Source organism: Tasmannia lanceolata, unplaced genomic scaffold (assembly GCF_043159265.1).
Source record: "Tasmannia lanceolata isolate RefF3 unplaced genomic scaffold, GAP_Taslan_0.1 ptg000012l, whole genome shotgun sequence".
NCBI lineage: Eukaryota > Viridiplantae > Streptophyta > Magnoliopsida > Canellales > Winteraceae > Tasmannia > Tasmannia lanceolata.
In genome coordinates, this window is record NW_027518689.1 from 43,240,562 (window position 1) to 43,251,342 (window position 10,781).

General features: G+C 35.8%; 1 protein-coding gene across 2 annotated transcripts; it reads left to right on the top strand.

Annotated features, from left to right (window-relative positions):
* Window positions 1–2,160: 2,160 nt before the first annotated feature.
* On the top strand, window positions 2,161–6,332 carry LOC143887382 (NAC domain-containing protein 37-like). 2 transcript variants are annotated; one of them, XM_077391479.1, is made up of 4 exons: window positions 2,161–2,240; window positions 3,240–3,410; window positions 3,685–3,956; window positions 5,695–6,332. In XM_077391479.1, exons 2-4 carry the CDS (start codon window positions 3,251–3,253, stop codon window positions 6,205–6,207), a joined length of 945 nt encoding a protein of 314 aa, XP_077247594.1. In that variant the 5' UTR covers window positions 2,161–2,240; window positions 3,240–3,250; the 3' UTR covers window positions 6,208–6,332. The 2 variants fall into 2 exon arrangements, with proteins under 2 accessions (XP_077247594.1, XP_077247593.1); XM_077391478.1 differs by lacking the exon at window positions 2,161–2,240 and adding an exon at window positions 2,991–3,178.
* The last annotated feature ends 4,449 nt before the right edge of the window (window positions 6,333–10,781 follow it).

Genomic DNA, 10,781 nt, shown 5'->3' on the forward strand with positions numbered 1-10,781 from the left:
GGGTCCGAAAATAACATTTTCCCTTGGTCCAGAATCCGTTGTCTCGTTATAGTTGGCTGTTCAAGTTAATCCGGTCACTGTCGGTGGGCCCGGTTCACCTACCAGAAGGAAGAAAAGAGAAAGGGGTGTTTTTATGTCGTTTAGTGAATAGATGATAGTCTCTTAAGACATGTCTTAGGTTTCTAATTGTGAAGTTAATCCTCCCTGTCTGGTAGTCAATAAAGTAAAGTCATATATAAAAGCTAAAAACAATACGTCATGCTTGTGGGGCATGAATTGGTTGATCTAATTATCAAAGATGGTTAGTATGTGGTTATAATTATCAAAGATGGCACGGGATAGCTATCCATAGAAAGTGATTGACAATTGGTTTCTCGGCTAATCCTTTGAACAAACAGTCTGAGGGTTGGGACAAAATTGATATGATGGAGATGCAAACGATCAAAGTAAGAACCACATGTCGAATAGAGAATGAAAAATAGAAACAAGGAATTAGACAAGGCAAGCCAATTAAGTCTACTAATGTCCATGATTTAACATTGATAATTACATTTTTATATGATTAGAAAAAATACACATGATGTCCACTGAGTAACTCATGTGCATGTACAAATGCATGTGTACTTGCTTGTGTCCATGTAGCACATGTGTAGATACGTGCAACTTGAACTTCTAGGACTCTACCGGTAGAACCATAGTTACCAAAACTTCATTTTAAACAACATTTAGTTCTTGGAAAACAAAAATGTGTTTTGTAGGTTTGCCAAAAGTTTTTACAGGAAAAGCTCTGATTTTTTGGGAAAACGTATTTTAAAAATATTAAACGCGTTTTTTTTTTTGCCAATTCTTTTTTAGGAAAACACATTTTAAACATATCAAATGCATTTTTTGATCAATTTTTTAATTTTTCCCGTACTAAATTTTACAAGGGACAAAATTTTAACAGTTTTAAATGTTTTGTTTTTCTTGTTTTCATTTATTTAACCTTTTTAATACTTTTTTTGTGTGTCAATAACTCGATACCGTATTAAATTTGATTTTTTTTCCCAGTTTTTTTGTTGTATTGAGGCATGGTTTTAAGTTTCGACCCAAATCCAAAATTTCAGATTTCGGTGAAGACCGACACCGAAATGTACCGAAACTGAAACGGCCGAAACTTACCAAATTTCGGAAAAAATATTACCGAATTTCAACTGAAATTACAGAAATTTCGGCCCAAAAAACGACATTTCGTGCGCCTTTAGGGCCCATTTGGATGCTGAGAAGATTTGGATTTGGATTTCTCACATTTGCAGCCCTTTTTGTGTTGTGATTTGGATCCCGATCAAATTCTTTGATTTCCAAATTAGCGATTGGCAGTGAAAAAAATCAGATTTCCAAATAAGCTGTGGAAATAAATAATTGGAAATCCACAGATGTGGCAGTTTCCTTCACCCTCTTGGCTCCTCAACCTCTCCCCTGCAGTAGGAAGAACCCCCTTCTCTCCCTGTCTCTCTCAACATGAGCTGGGAAATCTATTCATTTTGTACTCAAAACTCAATTCCAAATCCAAATACAAAATATGAGGTATCCAAAAGGGCCCCTAACGAATTTTGGCCCAAAATTTGGGATTTCGGCAAAATTTTCGGTTTCGGTTACCCCTGAAATTTCGGCCGAAACCGAAATTTAAAACCTTGCTCATGGGTCAGAGGGATGAAGCAAAGGACTAGTTGAGCATAGCAAAACCGAGCTAATAAAGCATTTGGTGTTGGCTTTCTCTAAGGCTCATTAATTAACCTGTGGAGGACACAAATGATTGGGCATATGATAGTGATTGTTGGATGCTCAACCTGGCAACCTACGTGGCAATCAGTCAGAAGTGCCACGTGGCAATGGGCGGCAAACCAAACGGGCCCCCAGAAGACTGGCTTAGCAGCCATATTCACATTTGTAAAAATAAACCTTGAGATACAAAACATCGGTGGAAGGTGGCGTGGACGATTTGTTGTCACGCCGTCCAAATTCCCCTTTCACCTCTGCCACCCCACGCGCAATCAATAACATACTCTCTCTCTCTCTCTCTCAAGTTTATATATGTTTCATCATAAGACCTGCCCCACCACATTGCTTCCTAGATAAATATAGATATATATATATCTTTCTCTCTCACATTGTCTCATTAGCAAAACCTCTCAAACCTCAAGAACTAGAGTAATCTCTAGTACAGGAAGATCAAATAACTCTGCAACCCAATCTTTAAGGTATTTGTCATATCATTTCACAACATCAGCTTCTATCAAATGGGTTTTTGCTTTAGTAGTTTCTGGGTTTGAAGATATCTACCCAATATCTCACATCATGGACCACTTTGAGAAGAGCCCATGTTAATTTCTTAAAAACCAAATGGGATGAGTTCCCTTCATGGGTTTCTTTCTTTGTTGTTTTCTCTTCTTGAAATTGGATCAGTTTGAGAAGAAATTTTTTTTAAAAAAAAGCATGCCTCTTCATGTATCTTTCATATCATTTCACAATATACTTCTATCAAATGGGTTTTTGTTAATCTTATTGTTTTATGAGTTTGAAGATGAATTTGCACTAGTATGAGGAGAACTTATGTTTTTTTAAAACCAAATGGAGTGAGTTTCCTTCATGGGTTTCTTTCTTTGTTGTTCTTTCTTTTTGAAATTGGATCAGTCTGAGAAAAAAAAAGCCATGTTTTATCTAAAATCAACTCATCTCAGTTGGGTTTCTTTTTTTATTGTTTTTTGTGTTAAAAGTGGAGTAGTTTTTAGAAGAAACATGATTCTTAGAAAGAGACTAGTGTCGCTGTCTCTGCCGAATATTGTTTTGGCCTTTGGAGTGTATTTGTGTTATGGGGTGGGTGTGAAAGCATCCCCACCATGGAGTGCACTCAAAGAAACAAGGGCATGCTTGCGTCTGAAAAGTCAATTTTCTCGGCTCCTTTTTATACAATTTTGGGTCATGATCTTAAGAGAATTTTGTGATGTAAGGTTAGTTTCCTTTACAGTTTAGCGTAGAAACCGAGTCTTATTGGGTCTCTCATTCCGACCTGCATGCAATCTCTCTAGATTTTGAAGCCCATTTATCTACAACATCATTGAATTTGAGTGAATGAATAAAGGCTTTAGAGGTCTTCTTGGACCCCACTTGCACCATTTTTCCATCTTCCATGAGAATGGTCACCCTCTCTCTCTCTCTCTCTCTCTCTCTCTTAAATAACATCTGGTATTGATTTTCAGGTGAATTGGCAATGGAAGTGGAGTCATGTGTTCCACCTGGATTTAGATTCCACCCCACTGAAGAAGAGCTTGTGGGTTATTACCTTACAAGGAAAATTGCTTCTCAAAAGATTGATTTAGGGGTCATCACAGAGATTGATCTGTACAGAATAGAGCCATGGGATCTTCAAGGTTGGTACTTTAATATAAATTAAACTTTTTTCTGAATGGCAAAGAATTATATTAATCAAGAATGAAACACGAGCAGAAACCCTGTGATCGAGCTGATAAAAGCCAAGGCAACCCAAAGAGAAAAAGAAAAAGAAAAAAAGCTAAACCAAGACCTATCAAGGGAAAAATTCGCAGATTTCCAATGACACCATAGAGGCACCCTCTACAAATTAAACTGATCACATAATTTACAATGGGATGAAGAAGATCTAATTATTTCGCTATCAATGTGTAGATAGATGCAAGCTCGGGTACGAGGAGCAAAAGGAGTGGTACTTCTTCAGTCATAAAGACAAGAAGTATCCGACGGGTACTCGGACAAATAGAGCTACTGCCGCTGGGTTTTGGAAGGCGACTGGGAGAGACAAGGCCGTGCTCTCCAAGCTTAAAGTCATAGGGATGAGGAAGACCTTGGTGTTCTATAAGGGCCGCGCACCCAATGGAAGGAAAACCGATTGGATAATGCACGAATACCGGCTCCAGACTAGCGAACATGGACCTCCCCAGGCAAGCTATACTTTCTTTACCATGTATACTTTCCATGATTTTACAGGATGAACATAGTGACTGAAATCGAAACTAAAATTTGAAACCTTCCTTTCTTTAACATCTGTATTTTAGAGATGTTGTATGCTGACAATTGATTCCAATTTGAGCTAAAAATATATAATACAGGCTCTGATACCAATTGTTGGATAATTTAAAGTGTAAGATCTCATGGTTACTAGAGCCATGTTTTTGGATTTTGAGAATTAATTCTGAATTCAAAACATATTATTGGACTCAAAATTAGATGCAAGTTTGAGTCCCATAATCAGTTGTCGACTCAATATTAATTCTCAAAATCCAAATGAAACAGGGCCTAAAAGATAATATCAAAACCTATCCAAGTCATTGCACAGTGTATATACTTCTTTTCCATATGCTTCTGTTCAATTTTCTTTCACATCATAATTTTCTAACATAGTCGCATTGTACAACACCAAAGTCCTTTTTATATATGCCACTGAAATTGGTCCTTAATTGCAAATAAGAACATTTTAATTAATTATTTATTTTATTATTATTATTATTATTGCAAATGAGGCATCAAAGCCTATTGGGAAGATACTGACTATATCAATTCTAAAACGATTATAATTATTAATTGCAAATAATTCCATTTAACTTCAAAAACCATTTGGATAGAAGATTATATATGCAAACACCTTTTAGAGGTTTCCAAAGAAGCCCAAAGTCTAATAATTTTCTAAAGCCTCAAAACACAGAAATTTCGAAAGACATTCTCATAGAACCCGCACACAACACTACAAGTAAAACATCTTATCACGACGAAAAACAATATGTCGCTATTGTTCTTATAGCGACGAGTTTTTTTTCCGTCACCAATTAGTATATTTCTTGTAATGCAAAATGGGCTTTTCCAATTGAGGGGTGTTATGATCTCCTTAGGGCACGTTCGGCAACACTTCTCATTCTCACCTAAAGAATTGTGTGGAAACGGAGTGATGAGAAACTTTAGAAACGGTTATTTATCGCTTCAAGGAATCCTATTTTTTAGTCGAAAAATTAGCATAAATTTTGGAAACGGACCTTAGCGGGTCATGCAGCCGAACAAGATTATTGAGATTTTTTTTGGCTTTCGTCATTCTCCACCCCTAAAAAAGGGGAAAATCCCGTAAAAGAATAGTTGCCGAACACGCCCTTAATTAACATATCAACGACTTTTGAGTGTATCAATATTTATATCTTCATTATTTCTCTTTTAAGGTTTTAGTATTTTAAGTTTAAAAAGAATGTACTTGCATCTATACTTTTTGCTTTAAAGGATTATTTTTTAGCATTGTGATACATATGCGATGATTCGTAAAGAATTGAGTTTCAGAAAACAACTTCTTGAAAAATTTTAAAATATTTTTTAAGAAAATTATTTAAAACTACACACCTTGATATATGTGGGAACTACGAATTGTCACCCTCAAGGGATGTGGCAAAAATTGATTTTTTGAAATCTAAACACAATCATTTAAAAACTACACACTGATATATGTGGGAGTTGCTAATTGTCACCCTCAAGGGGTGAGGAATTTATCTCCTATCTTTAACAAAACAGCCTGTAATTGTGTACCATTTCTCACCCTAACTAACTCTTTTAAGCAGGGTGAGAGAATATCCCTACACATTATTTTCATGGAAAATTAGTTCTTGTTTCCAACAAGTAATTTACTTGGTTGTGTGGTTGTAGGAAGAAGGATGGGTCGTCTGTCGAGCATTCAAGAAACAAATTCCCAATCAACGCCAAAGCTTTGACACTTGGAATCCTAATTACTATTTCATGAGAGATCATGATCGCGTCGGACTTCAAACTCTTGAAGATGTCATCAGGCCAACACAGTTTGTCGACTCTTATCAGGGACGAAATTTTCACGAACAATCACCTATCTACGAGCAAGAAATTGGATCAAAGCAGACCCATCTCAATCAACTCCTTGAACTTCCACAGTTGGAAAGCCCTTCTCTATCAACAAGTTTGGCTGCTAAAGAAGGTTTTGAACCTAGTGTAACTACCGACGAAGAAAAGTTCAACAAGGAAGAACAATTCATCGATTGGAAAATGCTCGACTGTTTACTCGCGTCGCAATCCTATGATGCAACAGCATCTTCCAATTCAAATTTGCCATTGATTCCTCCTGATTATGAGGCCAATGCTTTGAACCAAGGAAATCGCTTCCTCGCCTCATTTCCTAACACTTATTAACTACACAATAAACAAGTTCCTTGTCTAAGGAGCTTATTCATTTACAGATGTAGTCAAATGTTGAAGAACTAGTACTAAAGGAAAGGCTAATTCTCTTTGTCCATGGTGATTCTCTGAAATCTATTCTCCAAATGTCTAAAGTTTCTTGGTTTTCTTTTCTTTTCTTTTTTGAATAGTAAGTCTCTTGTTTTTTTGTGTGTAACAGTTTTGATAGTAGGGTCTCTTTGAATAGTTCTATAGTTATTTGCATACAATCTTATATGTAGATAGTTTTAAAGTTAAATATGATTATTTGCAAATAATAGTTATAATTCCAAAGCAGCTTTATTGTCTCAATTACAAGTAAGATTTATTATGCTTATTTGCACATAAGAACTAAGTTTTGTGGCATCCAAAGGGGCCGGGTCCATAGATTGTTCATTAATTATCATGCAACTGTGTGACTTTTGGGTTAATTAAATTTTATGAGCAGGTACTTATGTCATCTAAAAAAATTTAAGGAAATGACATCGGCACTCCATTTTTTATAACAATAATAAGGCACCTCTCCTCACATTGTACTTTCCTAGTTAGTTGTTAAAGGCTGTTAGAATTACCAAAAAGCTATGAATCCCCAATGGGGAAAGTGTTTAGTGATGTGAGGGGTCCCATTGTCAAAACATTAGAATGCCATTATCACTTTCCTTTGAGTTTTGCATGCGGATGCTGCTTGCTTTCCTGTAATAACTATTTTCCTTTGAGTTTTGCATGCGGATGCTACTTGCTTTCCTGTAATAACTATTGTTTATTGTAAAAGTTTTCTTTGTGGCTCTCAAAATTTCTCACAAATGTTTAAGATATGATTAAAGGGTATTTTGGTTATCTAAAAGAGAACATTTGGAGATATCTTTCTTTTAGAAAATTTATTTTTGTGATAACTTTTCCCAATCAAAACTAATGCTACTTTGGAGCACTTCTCAAATTATATAGACAAAGTGAAGGTACTTTTGACATTCGTATGCGAATGTCGGGAGTATGGCTCATGGGTTTGAGAAATTATAATAAGAGCATGTCCTCGTTCATCATATAAAACCTGTTGTTTTAAACATGAAGACAATTGGTTTGCCATGCACACCCTTTCCCAACATGTCTACCCGCTTTTCTTGACCTTTCCAAAAAAATGACTTTTTAATCTGCGGAAAAAGACAAACCGAAGAGGTGAAATACAATCATTTTTAGGAAGAGAAAAACAAAAGAGGCGATATATCATTTCCATTAGGCCTGGTTTGGTTGGAAGGAAAGGCACATAGAAAGGGCTTCATCCAAAAACCTTATCCTTTTTAGTTACTTGAAAATTATTTTGATTGTTTGATTTATTAAATATGAAAATGAGAACTTTTTCGGGGAAAATATTTATCTGGGGCCCGCCGGTATTGGTGGTCTATGTCGCGATTACTGGGGGAGACCATTTGGGCTTTCTCGGGGCAGATTGGGGTGTGTTATTCAAATAAAGCAGAAGTAAGGGTGGTCTATCATGGTATCAAACGGATTGACAAAGAGCTTCAATTCTTGACATATCTATTGTGGAGGGGGATTCACATAATGTGATTAGGTGGCTTCGTGGGTCGGTGGTCCCTCCTTGGAGATTTTGGTCGTTTTTTGATGAAATCTCAGATCTTGTGGAGGGCTCCTCCATTGTCTTCAACCATGTTCGTCGTTTTGCAAATTGTGAGACGGATGCTTTGGCTAGATCGGGGGTTGTGTGGTTGGGTTTGGAGTGTTTTGATTTTTTGCCTCCGTGAGATCATTGTATTTTTATTCTGAATTGTTTTTTTCCTCTATGTAATTTTCAAGGAGACTTTCTCGGTCTTCCCTGTTTTTTAATTCAATTGACCCACCATTTCAAAAAATAAAAATAGGATTATTGTTGCCTAAAAAATGAAACTGAATACTTCATTTAGATTCAATGACAAACCATGCTCAGTGGGCCCACATATATGATAGTCCATTGTACATTAGTGGGCCTACATAGAGGGCATAATAGTAAAAAGTATAATGAACCATGCTTGTATACTGATCAATGATCAGCTAGTGGGGCAAAGTTGGAGGGCCAACTGTTAGTGTATATGCCCTAAAAGCAAGCTACCTTGTAATATATTTGATTAATTGATGAAATTCATGACATTTATTGGGTACTCTAATAGAATGTAGAACATGATTATTTTATTGAACACATGGTTATCCCTAAGTAGCAAGTAGGAATATCATGCCCATGGATTCACAAATCCTAAGGGTGCAAGGAGATATGATATTCCGGTTCTTTGCATGCCTAAATGTTCCTGGTTGGAGTTGAGACAAGACATCTCTTCCTGGACACAACTAGCATCAGACCTATCCTCCATACAGGTATTGGGGTGGTTTATCTTGGCCACTAGGGTAGTGGACCCAAAGAGGAAGCACGAATGCATTAAATGGTTTATGCACGGGATCCCTATATGCTAGAATAACCTGTGGAGAATGAATAAGTAATGAGGTTATTCTATTAATGCAGTGCCCTTTATATATCCTTTGACATGAGGGCTCATAGTGGTTAGTGGGCCTACTCTATAGTTTCCGGTTTGCCTCATAGTGATTCTCAATGTGGGTTTCACATTCGGGTATGTTGGGCCATAGGGTAGCCCTCGAGATCAATATGGATGCCCAACAACGAATCCACCACCTCTATAAGAGGCTTTTCTAGTTTTGATTACTGCCCTAAACTCCGAAGAAAACAGACTAGGTGATTTCGTAAATTGTTTATCAAAAGGTTTTCCAAAACTAGATTTTGAAAGGATTTTGTAGTAGAGAATAGCCACCTCAGTTGAATTGAATTAAATAAATAAGACAAAATCCGCTAAAAGTAAGCCTGCAAGAGTACAACGCCTTCTACGTCTTTGGAAGCATCATTCATGTTAGGGGCATTACAACACCTTGTTTTCAATTCCCCCTCGGCGTTCTGACAAGAGAATGATATTTTGGGGGAGTCTGTGGGCTAAATTCCGAACCTCTCGACTAACTTGTGTATTCAAAGTGGAAGTCAAAAGTCATGTGGGATTAAGGCATTGCTCCTCAAATCTCCCAAAGTTACCCGAAGTCCATTGCATCTATACCCCCTCTCATGACTCAAAATCACGCTTATCATTCAATCCTATTTGTAATGTGTAGATTTTGTTGTTAAATATTAATCATTGCCAATATGTAGTTTTGACTATTCATTTTCAATTGTAATGTGTAAATTTTGTTGGTAAATGTTAATCATTGCCAATATGTAGTTTTGACTATTCATTTTCAATATATATATATATATATATATATATATATATATATATATATATATATATATATAATACATAGTGAAAAGGCCTTAAATTAGAAAAAGTAGAAAAAATAAACAGAAGTGAGAGGTTGAATCAATAGATTACCAAGAGTAAAATAATCAGAAGTGAGAGCTTGAATCAAGAGATTACAAAGAGTCCAAAGGTCAATCCAACTACATCGTCTGTTGGTGACGGAGATGGAAGCAAACTCGAGATGAACGGCGCGCAGGTGGAGGTTTTGTTAAAACCCGCATGTAATGGGAAAGTAGGACACGTATTCGATGATTCAAGGAGAAACCAAAGCTAAGTAAGAAAAACAACACCAAGATGAGAACTTGTGGCCGGAGGAAAGTACATGTGGCAAGAATCTTGCACAGAACATCAGAGAGGGCAAATTGGGGAAAATGCCCTGCATAAATTGGATACGATAGGAAGATTTAGTATAACAATGACATGGAATAGTCTCAAAAGACGCAAACGAACTTGAGGGGTTTAGAAAAGAGAAAATGCAGGAAATGAAAAGTTCTGCAAAAAATAAAGAGAAAATTTGTGGGAAGCATCGTTAGGAATCAATATAAAACTTGTAATAAGCATCATTGGAAGCTGATAAGAAGTACATAGAAAGACCCACACATAAAAGTAGGAACTACAAGTAGATAATAAGACCTTGCGACTAATTAGAATTAAGGTTTTAGGAATTTACAGTTTCACTAGAGAAGGATTGTAGTTGGTTAGGGCAGAAAGAGCAGGATTGTCGTAGGTTAGGACATAAAGGTTAATATGAGTAAGAATTACAAGTAAAAAAAATATTTTGCACTAATTAGAGTTATAAGTTTTTTGAATTTACAGTTTCACATATTTTATGTTTATTTAATGTTACATTTTTAGAAAAAGATTTACATAATTTTTATTTGAAACTTTTCAAGTTTTAAATGCACTCTTGTTTAAAATAAGATCATTTAACATTATTAAAAGGATAAAATATTCTTTTAAAAAGAAACAAAAATAGTATACTACGATGTGTAACCTTGATTAAGAAGAAATATTTACTAAATGGGAATGAAGCAAGAACAAAGAAGCAATAACAATGATGAAGAACATAGAGTAAGAGGAATCCAATCTGTTGTATTGATTCTATGTCATTTTGTGTATAATGGTTACATCTCTTTATAGATATTACAAGAATCGAATGAATGACAAATAAATAAACTAAGAATCTAAATGGATATTATCTATACA

Excerpts from the sequence above, each read along its gene's own strand:
- LOC143887382 (XM_077391478.1), top strand. The coding sequence starts at position 3,112 with ATGAATAAAGGCTTTAGAGGTCTTCTTGGACCCCACTTGCACCATTTT. Across the intron at positions 3,411-3,684 it reads AGAGCCATGGGATCTTCAAG|ATAGATGCAAGCTCGGGTAC; the intron begins GTTGGTACTTTA and ends ATCAATGTGTAG. Across the intron at positions 3,957-5,694 it reads GCGAACATGGACCTCCCCAG|GAAGAAGGATGGGTCGTCTG; the intron begins GCAAGCTATACT and ends GTGTGGTTGTAG.